Genomic DNA, 18,374 nt, shown 5'->3' with positions numbered 1-18,374 from the left:
TGCTTTATGACAAAAATCTGGGCATTTTTTGTAAAATTCCCAGCATGTCTGTTTTGTTAAAGGAGAACTTTGGTCGATTTAAACATGCAGCTTCATTGCTCAAGCTACCCTTGACTTGCCAGTACCGAAGACGCTAACAAATTTGGTCCAGCCATTACAGAGCTCCTTGAACGGAGACTTAGCATTGAACGCTAACAGCATGGGGTCAGAACTTTACACTGGGTTTTAAGCGTCTTAACATGCTCCACATCTCACACCAAAAGTTATGCAACATCAGCAGACACCTTAGCACACAGCACTGTAGCGTGTATGACTCAAACTGAATAAAAAAGTAGTTAAAACAGTGTGTTTGTGCAAGGAGCCACGTACCTGTTTGTTGACATCGGCGTCTTCCGGTAGCTAGACCAAACTAGTATATCCACCGAGTGTGCACTTAACAGGCTTAACAGGCTATTGTAAGGCTCATGGCTCATGACAGGCTGTAACATGGACATGTACATTATGAACATAAACACGAAAATGCTGGAATACGTTTCCGTCTCCGCCAGTGAGGGAGTAAGTGCAAGCTCGACGGATTGACTAGTTTGGTCTAGCTACCGGAAGACGCCGATGTCAACAAACAGGTAAGTAGCTGCTTGCACAAACACACTGTTTTAACTACTTTTTTATTCATTTTGAGTCATACACGCTACAGTGCTGTGTGCTAAGGTGTCTGCTGATGTTGCATAACTTTTGGTGTGAAATGTGGAGCATGTTAAGACGCTTAAAACACAGTGTAAAGTTCTGACCCCATGCTGTTAGCTGTCAAGGCTAAGTCTCCGTTCACGGAGCTCTGTAATGGCTGGACCAAATTTGTTCGCGTCTTCGGTACTGGCAAGTCAAGGGTAGCTTGAGCAATGAAGCTGCATGTTTAAATCGACCGAAGTTCTCCTTTAATCTGTCTTCTGAAATCTCCTCTTTTTTTGCCCTTGAAGGCCACCATACAAATGCTACGCAGATAACCGTTAAATTATCGGTTGAAATTCGGTCGGCACTCATCTAGCTAGGTACTAGCTAACTAAGCTAATTTACCTTTAAATACAAGCTACAACTTAACTGCTAACTGATTTTACCTCCACTGATAATGGTAAGGTACCATTTTATCGCAATTTTGCTTTATGCGATTAAAATACCAAGTTTTACTGCTAAAAAGAAAGTTGACTCTACCTAATTTTTCATAATTTTGTCTAGCTCAGAGGAAAGACCACAGCAGTGAGTGAATGGGCGGCATACGAGGTAATGACTAATATTTGAGTCATGTTGTATCATCTGTGCTGAAATTGTGGGCTCAGTACACCGCTGTTGGCTCGCTTCTGGGTAAAGTACAGGCATCGCTGAAGTGACACCGACGCTTGACTTCGTCAGCCGTGTAAAATACACGCCGTCCTATCCTCGCTCTCTCCTGCTCGGGGCGAATTTAATTGATCCCGGCAAACCGCGACCGCCTCTGAGGCTGTACGCCTGAATCCATAACGCTGAGCAATTCGGGCGGCAGTTGCCTCTTTTTTTTTCCTCTCCAAGCCCAGGTGCACAGTTTTGTCTTCTTTATTTTTTTTAAATCCAGAACACTCTAACTGAAGGATAAGCCAGTGGAAAATCCGGAGTAAATCATCCCCGCATTGTTGTGGGGGGCAAGCTCGGAGGAGGGAATGGATGCGAGCGAGCGAGCGGAGGCGCACCGAGGCAGCTACCTGACAGACCCGGCTCCTCTGTGATGCAGCTGTTTGTGCTGGCTGCGAGAAACCCAGGACGCCACAACGGCTGCTTCCTTTTTTAAAAAACGCTAACGAGCGAGAAATCAGCGGCTATTTGTTATTCCACACGTGTTTGGGATTGCATATGAGGAGCGGGTCGGGGGGGTGGGGGGGAAAGCCATGTTGCCGGTTTACTCTCACGGAGGGAGAGAGAATTCACCAGCGCTTTGATTTTTCTAATCCACATTCCACTGTTTTCCACGCCGAGGTGATCTGTCAGTTTGTTTGCCTCCTTCCCTAAACGTGATCCGTCTTTTTTTGCGGACCTGTTTTTCTTTTTCTTCTTCTTCTTGTTTTTAGAGACCAACTCGGTAATAATACAGAAGTGTGCGACTGCGAGGAGGAGAGGACGGCGTTGGCATCTATCCATGCGCGCTCCACACCGCGCTATTTATTATGGAAGTGTGACCCCCAGGCAGCCGAGACACAACACATGCTCCCATCCCCGATCTATACTTCCTCCAAGTGTTTTCATGTAAAAGGACGGGGGGCAGTATTTTGAGCACGTCTTCGGGTAAAAATGCTCTGAACGTCGGGCTGTCAGTGACGCAACATCTCCCACAGACTGCATGAGAGATACATGCGTCGAAGGGCGTGAACTTGCAGAGTCTAACCTCCTTATCCGTTAAGAAAGCATCCACTTATCTATAAAGCCACTTTTGAAAAGCCGCCCCTGCCCCGTCCACACATCCGAACTCGTCACAATGGATCTCAAAGCGGACTCGGAGGACATGGACTACAAGCGGCCGGCTCCCATCGAAGTTTTCGCCAGCAGGTCCACGCTGCACGGCATCTCGCACATGTTCACCATCGAGCGGATGTGTATCAAGCGCACCCTTTGGATTTTGTTCTTCATGTGCTCCGTGGGCATGCTGGTGATGGTGTGCGTGGACCGGGTGCAGTTCTACTTCCAGTACCCGCATGTCACCAAGCTGGACGAGGTGGCGGCTCCGATGATGGTGTTCCCCTCAGTCACCTTCTGCAACCTCAACTCCTTCCGCTTCAGCCGGGTGACGCGCAACGACCTGTACCACGCTGGGGAGCTCCTTGCCTTGCTCAACGGCAGGTGTGTGTGTGTGTGTGTGTGTGGCCCCACTGCAGGTCAACCTGTTGGTATGCATGAAGCAAACCTGTGAATGATCAAGTGCTTTGATAGCAGACAGATTCTTTAATTGGTGTCATTCAGTAACCCACCTCACTTTTCTTTTTTTTTCTTTTTTGTTTACAGCCACTCTCCCAAACAGACACACACTAGCTGCTTGGATGATAAGATTTTGCCTCAGGGAAACCCATCTGTGAGGATTTAGTGGTTGTTGATTCAGGAATTGATTGTGTCCATCCCACAATATCAGATAACAGTCACAAGATTTAAACGCTTGGTGGAAACAGTACATTTTTAATTTGGGTTCACAAAACTGAACTGTTATTTATTCCAATAAATTAATTGAGAAACGCTGAATAACTAAATCCGTAAACCCAATGACTGAATTCCAAGAGTCCCCCTTGAGGTATTCTGTGAGGGGAAATGGTGCCTGTGCTTTCCTTATCAGCCCTAACGGTTTAAATCTATAAGGCACTGGTGAACCTTGAACTTATGTGAAATTCCGTCTTGGATTTCAGCAGCCTCGTGGGAACGCGGCCTGCAATTTTGCCATGATTTGCGAATCGTCTCAGGCGAAATCTTACATGTCACACGGAAGTGCAAAGCAGTGTTTTAACACCTGTCTCGCTGGTTGTCGCTGTTAGGCCACTGGGCAATATGCGAGCAACATGGATAAAGCATGAAAAACATTTTAAGGCTCTCTGTGTATATGAACTTGAATTGAACTTCAACGTAGAAAAAAAATAAAGGGGGGTTCTGGGGGGGGGGGGGCGGCGAAGGTGCTTTCTAAAAGTGGGTTATTTAATAATGTAGTGTGACATTAAAGATCATGTTAGCCGAAATCCACACTGCACATAAGCTGCTGTATTTATGAAATCATATGCAACAATATGAAATATGCCCCCGACATCAATCTGTTCAAATATGTTGTCACAGTATTTGATAAAAAAAAAAAAAGAAAGAAAAGGGAAACAACCCATTTGGTCACAGATCACGAGAACAAGGTAGCAGATAATGGATGAGCTGTTTCTGAGTGGTTAATATAAAACGATGAAGGAGAACATGCCGCTGGTGCTATTCCTTGCCTCATCACTTTACAGCTCACGTGATATGAATATCTCAATATTGGATAAGTAGACGAGTAGATTTTTAAATCCCCTGCTGACAAAGTGTGAAGAGACAAGTGTGTATCTGTGTGTGATTCATAACTACCAATCCCTCCCTTTACACTTGTTGCTCTATGCTTTGCTTTGATCATTTAGTCTTCTGGCAGCCATGACAAGCTCTCCGTTGTGTGTTGAAACTTTTGACTTTAAATGTCTTAACTTTTTCTTCTATTTTTTTTTTTTATGCTACCCAGATTATGCCAGTCACGTTCACCAGTGCACTACAGATAACCGTCGGTGACTCTGTTTTCACAGCTATTCTAGTAGAATTCACATACATGCACACAAATGTCGACTACCTCAAGACTAAATGATCTACTACATACAAACACATCTAAATGACATCTTGAATTCATTAGTGGGTGTATTTTTAGTTGATCGATCCACACAGCTCTGCGGCTGAAGGCACAGTTGGAGAGTAGCTCTGTGGTACATGCTAGACTGACATAAATCCAATTCCTTGTTTTCTTACTGACTATCGTTGCTCTGTGACCTCTATATGCGTCCAAATAACAGGTGATAACCTTACAGGAAAGCAATAGATTCCATTGCTTGGGGCTGCAGTTCTCGTGCTTTGTATGGTATAGATTTCACCCCGTGTGCCTACATCCTACATAGATTTGTTTCTCTCTGTAATGGCAACATAGGCCTCCACTTCTTTGATTATTAGTGCAGGTTGAGTCAGATTTCCTGTAAGAAGTGAGATGCACAGAAGAGAAAAATTGAAGGCTGTGGCCCTTGCTCCAAGTGACTTTGGAATGAGCTGATTTTAGATGGGAGGAGGGGAACTGCAGGCAGAGGCAATTAACTTGTGTCTCGTAAGCTGTGTGATGAACAAGTCTTTATCCCTGTGTAATTAGTGCTGTTTGTTAAGCTACAGCGTTGTCCTGCTGATTAACGCTCTCTCATCTATCTGGCTGTTTCTTGCCCCCTCTGTTTCCTGTTGCCTATAGGGGGGAGACCCCTTACTTTTTGCCAACTCAGAGAATGGCGACGTTTTCTTAAAAGATGACAGGGCAAGCCTAGTGTTACTCTCAGACAGCCTCATGGAGGTAGAAAAAGTGTTGTGTGATAAGGACTGTGGAGAATGATAAAACAAAGGAATTTGGGCCAACTTGAATCTGACTTGTAGATAATAAAAACATTTGTAGGGCTTTCTGTAGAGACTACTTCTAAATGACAAATTGATTGGCCAGAAAACATTTCAGTGGTAAGCTTCTTGATATCAGGCGACATGCTGTGGATTTTGTCAGAAAATGGCAGAAGGAAAACAAAGTGTCATGTGGCTGTGAGTCTGTGCCCATCACTGTCTCCAGAGGAAGCAGCAGGCAGTATCTACCCTTGATGCCAGACTTTCTTAGACAAGTTTATAACTGAACTAGAAGTAGCTTCACCTTGGTTTTTTTCTGCACAAAAGAAAATCAATCATATTCACATTGGGTTTTTGCAGGTTGAAGTCACACTTGGCAGTGCAGAACATAACCCGTAAATTGCTCAATTTTATTTTTATTATGTCGCAAAGGCAATTACGTGATAATTAACAAAAGAAAGGTCATTTTGGAGTAGGTGTTGGTTATGTGGTTTATGCTGCCAAAAAGTGTTGGTTCAGCTCATGAAGTCAGAGAAGCGAGTCTTCTGCTTGCACAGTTATCGAGCTTTAACATGTTTCCTGAGCTTGCAAACATGCTTTAAATTCAAGTAAGCAGTTTGTAAAGTGCCACAAAATGTAACGCTTGGTAACTTTCACAACCTTATCTGTCTCAGCACGATCGCAGCTCCTAATCAGGATTTGACTGTCGTATAAAAGTGTTAGGTAGAGGACGTGGGGAGGTCAGAAAATACTAAATCAAACGGTTGCTTCCGAAGCTGATTTTTTTTCAAACAACTGTTCATTTGCATTTATATTGTGAATGTTTGCCAGAGAGAAGCCTATCAATTGAGAGACTTAGGCAATTTATCAAAGGTCAAGGTTTTTCAACGATCAAACGTGTTGGACGGTGTTGCATGTTACTCTTGGATTTTTCGCTTCTTTGGTTTTTAACGTGTGATTACCTTTCAATGAATCAGAGATTCTTTTGGGTTTGCATCTCCCCCTCCATGGCCCTTGTTTGCATTTCTATGATCTTGTCCAAAGTGGCATAATAACCGTATCACAGGCGCACCATCATTAAGATGTGATTATCAAAACTGCTACAGGGAATCATTGCAGTTATTCATTGTCAAGGACACTGCACAAACAATTCCGTCCTCATTAGTATATGAGTTCAATTTGTGCTAATTGGATAATTACCTGAGATTATATCAAGATGTGTTCATTGCTGTGTCACACAGCCTGTAGTATTAACACCAACTTTATACACTGGGAGTATAAACTGCTACTTTTGCTAGATTTTTGTTAAATTGGCAGTGTCATGAAAGTCCTGAGTGAGTGCAGCGTTGTGACCACAGTCTCGCTGTCAAAGTTCACTCTGAAAATCAGTGGTTGCTAGTATTTACTCACTCCTCTCATGAGGTGGCAAAGTGATGCAGATGCTCCTTCATTCGTTTTAGTCCCCGCAAGAAAATTAAAGTGCTTGTGGCCCATAATCCAATTTAGCCTCCCCCGCCCCTACGTCGTGAGTTTGCTGTGATTGCTTTAGGGAGCAGTGGCAGGGCAATATTAAAAATCTACCCATATTATTGTGATTGTATACGCTTCAACTAAAGCCTCCTGACTCGGGGATCTGAGCACGGCGTCTTAAGTGCTCTCCTGGCAGCTTTGTGTTGCTTCTAAGACACAGGCTCAGGATACAATTCAATTAAGTTCAGAATATACCACAACAGGCTGTATCTTCTTATTACAATAAAGCGTGACAATGTAGTGATTAAGTCCCAGCATGAGCCACAGCACTGAACTAGTTTTGAGCTCAAAGATGCAACTTTTTCAGGCAGTATTTTGCCTGTGTGATATGACTTGTCTTTTCCAAAGCCCCAGATGAACCTTTCAGAACAGTAACATTTCTGCTTTAGTAGTATCACGTAAAACAACTGGAGTTGAAAAAGTTTAGTGCATCATGTGTACAAAATTGACAAACAATGACAACATAATCGAATCTTGAAACATAATCTGTAATGTAACTGTGAATGACAGAAGAGTTGTGAGTATTTATTTATCTACTTGTTGACATTTCTCTAATACAGTGACCCGTTTGTGTGATCCACCATATAGGGTCGCAGCTATAGGTATAGAATAATCAGCCCGGCCAATAATTGGTGACGATTTCTGGATTTAAAAAACATTATTTGGCTCTCATGCAGTATTTTTCTCTCTCTGTAGTTAACACCTTGTAGTCTCACTCAATGTTCCGCCCACAACACCATGTTAGATGTTGTTGTGGAATTTTGACAAGCTTGACCATTTAGGAGAGATGAAGAAAACTCAGACACAGATGACTTAAGTTGAAGTAGTTGATAAAAACTTGAACAAGGAGGAACAACATAACAACACATCTGCGTGCACAGTGTCATGCCAAGTCAATCCCTCTCGAACCCTCTCCAGTTTCATGTTCCATCCTCTCAGCCCAGGAAGCAGCTCTCCCATACATGGTTTTATGTTTAACAACAAATAAGTGGAAAGTGACTGCAGAGCTTCTCACCTCTGACATAGCGAAGAATAGAAAGGAAATGCGTAGAACACAGTCAGTGTGCTAACGCATATGGATTGCAGGCTACCCTATGAGTTTACATAAACAACAGCTGTGGTTTGTCAGAGATCCGTTTGTAAGCATATCTGCAGCTGCTTCGAACTGCTAAGTTTGAGGTGACCGTGAGAGATATAAACACATAGATCAAGAGGGACTGTGCCCTCATCCATATATCGGGCCTGGGCTCCTAACCTGTATACAGGGTACATATGACATCTTATCCTGTGGGGCCTCGTAGATTTTTCTCCCACAGATGTCACAACTAAATAACCTATCAACAGTGAATAATCTGTATCTGCAAAGTAACTTGTAACTGAAGTTATTTAATAAATGTATTGGATTGGAAGTATAAAGTAGCAGAACATTAAAATATTCCTCAAAGTTGTACTTTAATACAATATTTAAGTAAACTGTTGTTAGGTACATTCCATCAATGGTTATTTTAGAATTTAAGATTTAGATTTTTTTTCTGCGCCTTCACTGCGGTGGCAGATCAGTGTCTGCAGGGACAGCAGCATGGGTAGTTTGATGACATTAGAGAGTGGCCCCCAGTTACTAATTAAGGTATCTTATACGGATGCCATTCTTAACATTATTCAGAATTTACACACTAGACATTGCTTATGACAATAGCTCGAATAAATCATGGAGAAATACAGAAAAGACATGACCTTCTGCCATATGTATGATGAAGTAGGCTAATTTGTAGTTTTATATTACTAGCTAGCTAGTGCAGTCAGTTAAGTGCTGCATTTAATCATAGACCAGTGACATGAGTGAAAAAGAAAGATAATCATAAATAAGTTATTAAAGATTATTTTATTAATCACCTGGCAACGAAATGCCAATTACAGGTCAATCATACAGTAGAGGGTCATTACATCTGTAACAATATAATCAATCATTAGCCTAATAATTATATTTTAATATCCTTGATTTACTTCTGGTTCTCTAAAAGTGTACAACATTTCAGACAGGGAGACTTCAGTTTTTTTTTTTCCAAAATTGTTTGCCACTATTGTTCAGGTTCTGCCTGATGTCCTTGACATTGCTGTAAAAAGTAAAGTTTCATAAAAGGTAAAGCTAGAAGTAGAAAAGGGTTCATTTCTTGGGACAGCTTGCATTCAAATGTGCGGATATTGTCGGGTGAGAGCGCCGCAGGAATGGCAACTTGTCATTGTCTGATAGTAGCCCACATTCATGTATAGCTAGAGGGTTATAGGTTTATTTCCAGTTGAACACAATCATTTTAAAGTATTTCTCGATTGGTTCCCGGTTTCTGTCTACTGGATGAATTTTCCCTTAGATAAAATAGTTACTTCTATGTGTATTCATCAAACATCTAGGTCATTTGTGATGAAGGTTAGCTTTCAGGTGAAGATCTGCTTGAGACTTATTCAGAAGAGCTGTCACACTGGCTAAAACCCACACATCCCCCTTGGTAATAGACATCTTTCGAAACCAAGGTAATTTAAAAAATACAGGCAGCCAGATCGCACATTTATAGTGTATTATGTGTTCACATGTTCACACACAAGTGGAGTTGAGCGTCAGCCTCAACAACAGCCAAATTAGTAACGACAACATAGCAACTAATGAATAAACTTTGTTGCGTTTATCATCTATTTAATTTATGAGCTAAGTGGTTATCTGCACTGTCCTGTCTTTAGTTGGTTGTTGCTGCTTGTGTTAATTCATCTTAAAATATTTTAAATGAATAAATAAAAAGAAAACAGCTTTTACTTTTTTTTATAAAAAATAAATAAATAAGATACATCACTTTAAAAAAATAAAACTGAATAATTAGCCAGAGTTGATTTTCAGAGTTTGCTTTGAACTGTGGAGAATGTTAGAAGCAGACATGTTAAAAACTTTATGCCAGTGCTGCTATTTCATCCATTGATTGTTTCTGTTAAGTAGGTGTAATAGTGACTGAAGAATCACATTGGATACATTGTCATACTAATCAGCTGATAAAATAAAAAATCTGAATTTACAATATTGCAGGGTAGAATTTGTGTGATAGTCAACTCTTGGTCAGAACAATAGTCCTCATCTTGTCTTTTAACTCCATCTGTAATTCCTCTTCCAACATGAAGTGTGATGGATTCCCATCTCATCAGTGTTATGAGCGCAGTGGGGAGAAACAGTCCTCATTTCAAATTACAGCACATACTATCTCACATGGTGAATATTTAATTTCACTCTGTTTGCAGCAGGTAAACAAAGCTGTAGCAGCAGTGAAACATATTACAGTCCTGTAATTTGGTTGGGACGCGAGTTGAAAATACATTGCCAGTTGAATATTAAGGCAGTGCTCACAAAAGAAATAATGTAATATTTCATTTTTTATTCATGAATCAACTTACATTATTCCTATCATCAAGGGACAAAATCTTGTTCATGAGTACAGACAAAGCTTGACCTTGTGGAATTAAAAAAAAATCCATTAAGATTTACCACCAATTATAGTTTGAAATAGTGCCCATATCCATGAGAAATAACTCTGCTGTCATCGTCCACAAAGTCATTCACAGATTTATTGTCAGAGGAGCAGGGTAAGCCTTTGTCTCTGTCTGTCTCTCGCGGTTTTTCAATTCTAATTCTGGTTTCTCTAGCATTGGGACCGGCTTATTCATGTTTGCAAATGTAAATTGAGCTGTCCAAAATTATTACAATAGCACAATACATGAACCCTATTATAAGATGGCTGCTGCTCTGTCACATTACACACAAATTCAGGCCTTCATATCAAAACCCAATACCTTACAATGTTGCAGTAATTCTAAAGAATAGCAGAAATGACTACCTTGTTTCGCAGTTAATTAAAAAAACCTGTTTGCAGTATTTTACAGTGCGATTCACACAATAGACTCTGTGTTCAAACAAATTATTCTCATAAGTGTCTGTCAGTAGTGCTTAATCTTGGCGCTGCATAATTTGGATGCTTGTACTGCTGATGGCCCGTTGCTCTGCAGGGGTCATCAATGGGCCGTTTTTTCTGCGAGCTGGGCCACACCACTTAATTGGGGTTAATTTGTGTCTGTGAATGACTGTGAGCAGGTGCTGGAGGTTGATGGTGGTTGTCAAGCAGAGGCATGTCATAAATGACTTCCCTCCTGTTTTCCCTCTGTGAGTATGGCCATTATGGTAAAGTAGAGTTTCAGTGTGGTGTGTGTTTGGCCCTTTCCACTCACAATGTTCACAGCTTTTTCTTCAAACAAAACTTAATCTGTGCGTTTTGGCCTTTTGTATACACGTAAACAGCATTTTCTGAAACACTTCTTTCCTCCGTGTTTACGTATGGACAGACAGGAATGGAGATTTTTTGAAACAAGAACTAATCAAGAAGTGAATGTTGGTGTCTTTGTCATTATCAGTGTATGGGCTCTGGGTTATGATATTGATTTGATACAAGATTTTCATGGTGCAATAAGTAAGAATGAGAAAATATCACAGTCTCATGGTATTACACAATTATTATTCAATATTATTATTCAGTTATTATCTAAAACAAAAGCTTTTTTGGTTGAACTACTGTATTTTCATAATTTCAAAAGATATTTTGTCCTGACAGAAATTTGAAGTACATACATTTTTTGATAACACATAATATAACACATGAATACAAGTATGTAAGTTATTGAACTCTTCCTTAACGTAGGACGACCATCAGTTTTCATACCATGGTAACGTTAAAAACAGTATGTATCGCTGCAGCCCTAGTTTGTCCATTGATGGAACGGTATGTTATGTTGTCTAGATTTAGAAAGACACAAACAGACATTGATAAGGGACCTACACCGATGGAAGAAAGAGACCAAAATGGCTGCTTTTAATAAAAATAGCATTATCTGAAAGCCATTGTCATGAACCCCATACCTCAAAACGCATTCGGGGAGTTTCTACAAATTCAGCACAATAGTCCACCATTTACTGAATCATGGATGAACTGATTAGAACTTGGTGGCCAAAGGTCAGAGGTCAAGGCCACTGTGACCTCACAAAACACATTTTTGGCCGTGACAAAATAATTCATATGATATGAGGATATGACATTTGATATCTAAAAGGTCAGAGGTTACATTCACTGTGACATAATGATATCCTGCAAAAATGCAACGTGTTGTGGTTCTAGTTTTTGTTCTGTTGTCAGGAAAAATTAAGCTACCTGGTACCTGTAACGGAACAAAAAGTAAGAAGTATAGTGATTAAAAGTAAAACTAATTCAGAGTATTTTCTGTAACTAAGCAACTTCAACCACTTAGTATACAACCTGCTTTCTCTTTAGACTGGCGTGTGCATGCCTAGTGTATGTGAATGGTCATGTGACGTTTTCAGCTGTGTTAGTATGGACAGAGAATTTTCTCACAAGCTAAAGTGCTTGCCTGGACGAAAGTCTAGCTGGCTTGCATGCAGGTTGACAGTCCCTGTGTATAGCAAAAGAGGAATGCAATTCCGGACCCCAATGGCTATCGTCTGCTGACAATTTAGTTTTTTATTAGTTCTTAAATTTAACTGTTTAAGATTAGTTTTGAAATCATCTCTCAATTCCAAATCCATTCTGGAGTCACATGTTGTTAATTGGACTGCAAACAATTTCTGGTGCCAAAAACAGGAAGTGTTGGCACAGATACCTTTTATCTGCTGGCTACACCAGAAGCGATGGAACATTGGTCATTGCCCGCTGAGGCTATAATCGGGTATACAATAGGTCATGAGATAGGGTGCGTGTTGATAGACGTGAATTTATCATACTAAGTCTTGTTTTTGTGATTGTGTGGAGGAAAGAGAAACAGAACAAGAGAGAGTGAGTGTGTATGCTTCCCTACATGATACACCTGATAAATGTTTCACACGGAAATTGCACCGGATACCATGAGAAGTGTTTTGCTTTGCTTTAATAACAAGTAGTTTGAATACTCTTTTCTGGACTGAATAACAGCATTTTGAACATTGTTATGCTTACTATGTGAAAACGCTCTGCTACCACAGTTCCCAGTAATTTGACAGGGTTATTAACATGATTGTGCAAAAAGAAATACCCCCATCCTTTCAATAATGAGCCATTTTCTCTTGCTCATTGACACTGTGATAACGTGCCCCAGCTAGGCCGCCAGCTTCAGACAACATGTGGATAATATTATGAGAGCTTGCTAACTGCAGGTCTGGGAGAGCTGGCGTGCACAAGCATGTACCATTCATTCAGTTGGAGAGTGAGTATGCGCTTTTTGCTGTTTGTCTATTAATTTTTTTACACGATAATCCCTATTGTACTGCCAAAATGCTGGTTTGCTTGCCAAACTCTTTAAATGCACATTTTAAAATGGATCTGAGGTACAGCCAGTTGTTGTGTCTTTCTTTATTGTACAAGGGAATTCCCTGAAATCAAGTCTATTTTTTACTCTTTCATGGGTAGATTAAGGTTTTGTGTTTGACGATGATTCTGTTTGAATAAAAAAGATACTCAAGAATAACAGTCTGTGGGTTAGGTTTTTCTTTTAGATGCTTCCTCTGTTGTTGCCATTTTTCACACAACAACCTTTTCTTTTGATACAGCATGACAAGTAATAGAAAATTAAGCATGTGGTTCTGAGGCAATAATTGTTTTTTTTTCAGAGGATAGTGGCACAAAACAAAACAAAAATGAAGACATTTAACAAGGCTGGTTCATTACTGTATCTATGGGTCTTATAAAAGTGCTACCTCATCACCACATGTACTAACTCCAAGGAACTTCCTGTCCAGGTATGAGATCCGGGACCCACACCTGGTGGAGGAAAATGTCCTGCAGATCCTGAAGGAAAGGGCCGATTTTGACAACTACAAGCCCCGGCCCTTCAACATGCGCGAATTCTACGACCGGACAGGCCACGACATCAAGGACATGCTTCTGTCCTGCTACTACCGAGGCATGGAGTGCAGTGCTGAAGACTTCAAAGTGGTGAGTCAGGCGTGTTAACAGTTAAAATATGTACAGAGCCAGCAGAGTCGGGTCAGCTGAGCAAATCTGTGATATAAGTTCAGCATTGATATAGTGATAGCGGAAGACTCTGAAGACCCAGGTACAATATACACACAAAAATTGGGTGGTCATGAAGTCCTCATGAAGACTCTACAGGAACTCAAAACAAAGAAACATCTGGAACAGATTGACTGGCTAGCTCATGCACCTAATCTGAGCCTGTGACAAGTGATACCTGTCACTTTATATTTATCCTTGAACCTCCATACATTGACAGAACGATGTGGCTACATACCAAGAAAGAAATACAATCCAACAATAACTAAACATTGCATAATAGAGGATTTCCTCCCATCATGTAGTTTATGTTAGTGTCTATATAATATGACTGTCTGTTGAGCAATCATTGCTGAAGTTTGCTTTTGGAAATGACATGGCAGGATATATAAGTAGTGATTTCACGGATTGATTTTTATCCTCACTGCAGTCAATGGGGCTCCATTAGTCCAGATCCGGGACTGACGATATTTAGTGTTCATCTAAGTATTGTGATACACATCAAGTCTGCCGCCCTGCACGCTGGCCTTAGAGTTATAGCAGTGTAGCCCCTATATGCATTCTGCAGCGGCGCGCTGCAAAAAAAAAAAAAAAGACATGATTTTTGTAGGTTTAATATCACGGGCGAATGGCGAAGTTGCACACAGTGAAAGCACTACACCCTAAGTTATCTTGAAATCGATTATTATTGTCATTTGTATAATTTCTACAAGTCGCCTTGTCATTTGTAAGAATGAGACTGATTTTGTAAGTCTCAGTCAAAAATCTCACCAGTAGTCACCATTTAAAATGTGAGGGCATGCCCCGGACCCCCCTAGTGTTACTATGTTACCGACTCAGAGCACCGCTGCTACAAAACAATCTAGGGGAAACACTGTACAGTTTACAGTCTCTGAAAGGTTGAGCACTCATAAAAGGCTGAAACATGGTCTTTGGCTGAACTTTCTGTCGCTGCTATAACACTTGCTTTATGAGTGAGAAGTTAAAAAAATCTGACGCTGTGGGAGACTTGCTGTGTGTTTGTTTTTCTCTTCTGTCGGATGGATACAGACATCCAGTTTTTACCTGGAACCTGTGTGACCTCTGTACAGTATGTGCTGAGCAGTCTATGGATTAATCAGGTACAATAGCGGTAAAACGACTATCTGAAGCACATCTGAAGCACATGGGGTTCACTGTGTCAGCCTCTAATTTTTGTCAGTTATTGCACATTATTTGTGATTTCTGTCTAATAACAGCTACTGGTAAAAACACAGGTTTAAATTTATGGAGGCACTGACTGCACTATTGACGTTACTTTGTCAGTACACACTCACAGAGGAACATTTGGTTGGTAATTAAATGTGTATGTTTTTGCTGACACTTGTCAAACATAGCAATTATTTTGAAAAGAAAATGAGCAATTTGTCTTTCTCTTCAATTTGCTACTCTTTCTCCACTATCTAAGTTTGTCTGTCTGTGGTTTGGTGCTGACAGGTAGCATACAGTGTGTTTATCAGAGCTTGTTTGCTGAGGATGGCTGTTTAGTGCTGCAACAAGAAATAGGCCTGATAAGTGCCGTGACTATCAAAGATCCAGTAAATGTTTGGGCCACAATACAATACAATAAAACAGAGTGGTGGAATGGGCTGGTATTTCTTTTTGTGTTTATGAGAGAGCCTTTCAAATTACACGGACCCTTTGTTAGAGATAAATAAATTTCTTTACTATCGTTTTTATTTTCCTAATGTTTCTTGCTATTTAATTTTCTAACTAAGGCAACAGTTATTGTAATTATGACAGTAAGTTAGTAAGAAAGTAAAACTTTATTTATATAGCACTCTTCTCAACACAAATTGCAAAGTGCTTTACGCCAATAATAATATAGTAAATATAGTAATATTGACTCTTTGTGATGTCACAAATCATGCTCATGGGAAGCCTCTGAAAAAACAATTTTCAATGAGCACAGAGAAACTTTACACTTAAAGCAATGAATGTGAAAACAGTCTTCAAATGTCGGACTCTGCACACATATCTTCCTACACAGTGAAGCGCAAATATTCAACTGTTGGAACAAGAAGAAAAGCATGTTTTTGACTGGAGTGTGGACTTAAATGAATACAGAAAATGAGATAGAAGATAATTCCAACTCAAAAAAATAAGTTTGAGGTGATTGTTGCTTATAAAACAGATGCATTAGAAGTACTACAAAAAAAAAGAAAATGATCGTTCAAGGCTCATAAGAAAAGGAGGCCTCACAGTAAAATGTCACACACTGCGACCAGTGGCAGCTTGCTGGAGCTAATCCAGACGGAGCAACTATCCAGCAGATGCTCATGCCAGAGCAGGTGGCGAGTGATGATGGCACTGTATTGATAAGGTTGAAGTCTCTTGAGACTTCTGTGGTAATTGCAACCTAATGCACATTTGTAAATGTCTCATAAAGATTCCAGTTGGCATAGGTTACAGAATATCTCAGTAGACACCACATGCTTGTTTCTGAGAAAATGCTACTTTTTTCTTTATCACTCTAAAAGCCTCCTATGACATAAACTGGGTTGAGACACATCAACACAAAACTGACCCTCACAAATTGTCTGAAACTTTCTCAGTCAAGTGAATCACATAGTTAACTACAAAATTATTTCTCACCCCTTTATCTGCCCATCCTCCAATAAATGTGCATGCATAAAAGGAGCGAGCCACATGACAGATTACGGGTGCTCTTCAGATGACAAGGAAACTGTTCTTCCAGACTGCTGTACCAGTTCTATAGATGCATGTCTGTAGGAAGAGAGTGTGTCTGAAAGAAAGCAAAAACAGTCTTTAAAATCCACTGTGTCAGTGACTCTTATAGCCTGTGTCCTTCAGTGGTCCTTTGAAGCTGAACCCCCTCCCCTGTGTACCCAGTAAAAAAAAAAAAAAAAATGTAGTACAGCAGTGGCTGCAACACGGTCCACATGGTGCAGCTCCTCTAATGTGCTGATGTGTCGACATTTACTGTAGTTAGTTGTGCTTATGGCAGATGGTGCTTCGCAGGGCTCTACTGTATTAGTACAGTAGTGGACCTGGACAGAACAGCTCAGCAGAGAGCACTAATGGTGTGGAAAGAATCTTCAGAGTGCTAGAAAAAAAAAGAAAAAGGACGATGAAGACTCCCACATGCCTCTGCCTACAAACCCCAGAGCATGGAAGCAGTAAAACTGTGATTAACACTGTCGGCAGCTCTTGCTTGTGTACCCCCAGCATCGGCAGCGTGCCTCGCTAGCTGCTCCCTTGCTGTGGAAGATAGCCAGAAACAAATGGTCGCTGCTGCAAATGGCATCAGGGCGTCCAGTTGCATCGCATCATTTCATCAGCACTCTGATAAAGATGGAAAATAAAACAGTCAGACCGCAGCAATGTTAACACTTAATGCAGGTTGTCTCAGATGAGATGGTGAGAGTGATGGATGAAAGGACTCTTCAGCTTCTATCTCAGAATTGATATCAAATTGTTTTCAGGTTCCCGTTCAGGTATTGCGTCCACCTCAGGCCAATCATAAGTACAGTGTGTCCTTTTCAGGTCAATATTGTCGTCAATTAATGGTCACTGGTCCCAAATTTCTGTCATGACTGCTGAAAATATTTCAGATTAGTAACTCCTTTTGTAGTTGACCCTGCCTTTTCTATTTCCTCAGAAAGACTTTTGCTAATTAGTAATCCAGAAGGTTGGGCTTACATCTTTTAGCTCATTTGATACTAAAGAGCAGCAGGACAGAAAAATGACCCTCAATTAATATTAATAGGTGGCCTTCAGCTTCTGAACTAGCACTGCAGGAGATAATAGAAAACACTAAAAAGTGAGTGAAATACAAAGACCATGATTTGATTTTTTTATGACATTGTGTTTGATTAATGAGACACACATACGTCGACACATGGATCATAAGTGTAGAGTCAGTTTAAGAGGAAAATTATTGAGCTCACAATCTATCTTAGTGCATCCCTAAGGAACCCTCTGCAGATTATATGTTGATAGGTGACTGACAAAACCAAGATATAACATGTTAAACACTTCAAGACACCTACATCTGACTACAGTCACTGGGGTAAACTCTGACAGACTTATAACTTTGCTCGACTTAAAACTGAAGCAGAGGGGGTTTGGCAGAGAGTGAAACAGATAGACCGTGATGGCACATGAGAAAATAAGACCAAGAAAGAAAAAGAGAAAGATGGATAGATAGTCTCAAAGACTGAGGCCCAGGTAACAACAAAGTCCTTGGGATGAAACTGAACATAATGGTCAAGTGCTGCAGAGAGGCACAAAGGCACAAACCAGCAGCTGCCGCTGCAGTAGCGGCAGTGGAAGTACTATCAGTAGACACACAGGTTTGTGCTCATTTAACATCTGAGACTGCAGAGCTGCACTGTATCTCCCTTTCCCAGCTGCCCAATTGTTTCCCCAAACACAATGAAGTATGTGGCAGCTCAACAGGTCTCTCCTTTCCACCTTTTGTTAAGAATAACATTTCAGATTGTATCCAAATGTTATAGGTCATAGTGTTAATTCAATTAATTTATAAAAATTGCCATCACACTACTATTCTTCACGTCCCTATTGAAGGCCATCTCACTTATTGCC

General features: G+C 40.6%; 1 protein-coding gene across 1 annotated transcript in view; it reads left to right on the top strand.

The window, feature by feature from the left end:
* The first annotated feature begins 1,292 nt into the window (after window positions 1-1,292).
* asic1b (acid-sensing (proton-gated) ion channel 1b) overlaps window positions 1,293-18,374 on the top strand; it is a 169,832-nt gene continuing 152,750 nt past the window's right edge. Inside the window, exons 1-2 of the mRNA XM_030420229.1 lie at window positions 1,293-2,859; window positions 13,493-13,688. Of these exons, the coding sequence (XP_030276089.1) occupies window positions 2,498-2,859; window positions 13,493-13,688 (558 nt within the window). The 5' untranslated portion in view covers window positions 1,293-2,497. The remainder of the gene's footprint in view (window positions 2,860-13,492; window positions 13,689-18,374) is intronic.

Source organism: Sparus aurata, chromosome 6 (assembly GCF_900880675.1).
Source record: "Sparus aurata chromosome 6, fSpaAur1.1, whole genome shotgun sequence".
Lineage (NCBI taxonomy): Eukaryota > Metazoa > Chordata > Actinopteri > Spariformes > Sparidae > Sparus > Sparus aurata.
This window is presented reverse-complemented; position numbering and strand designations above follow the sequence as displayed.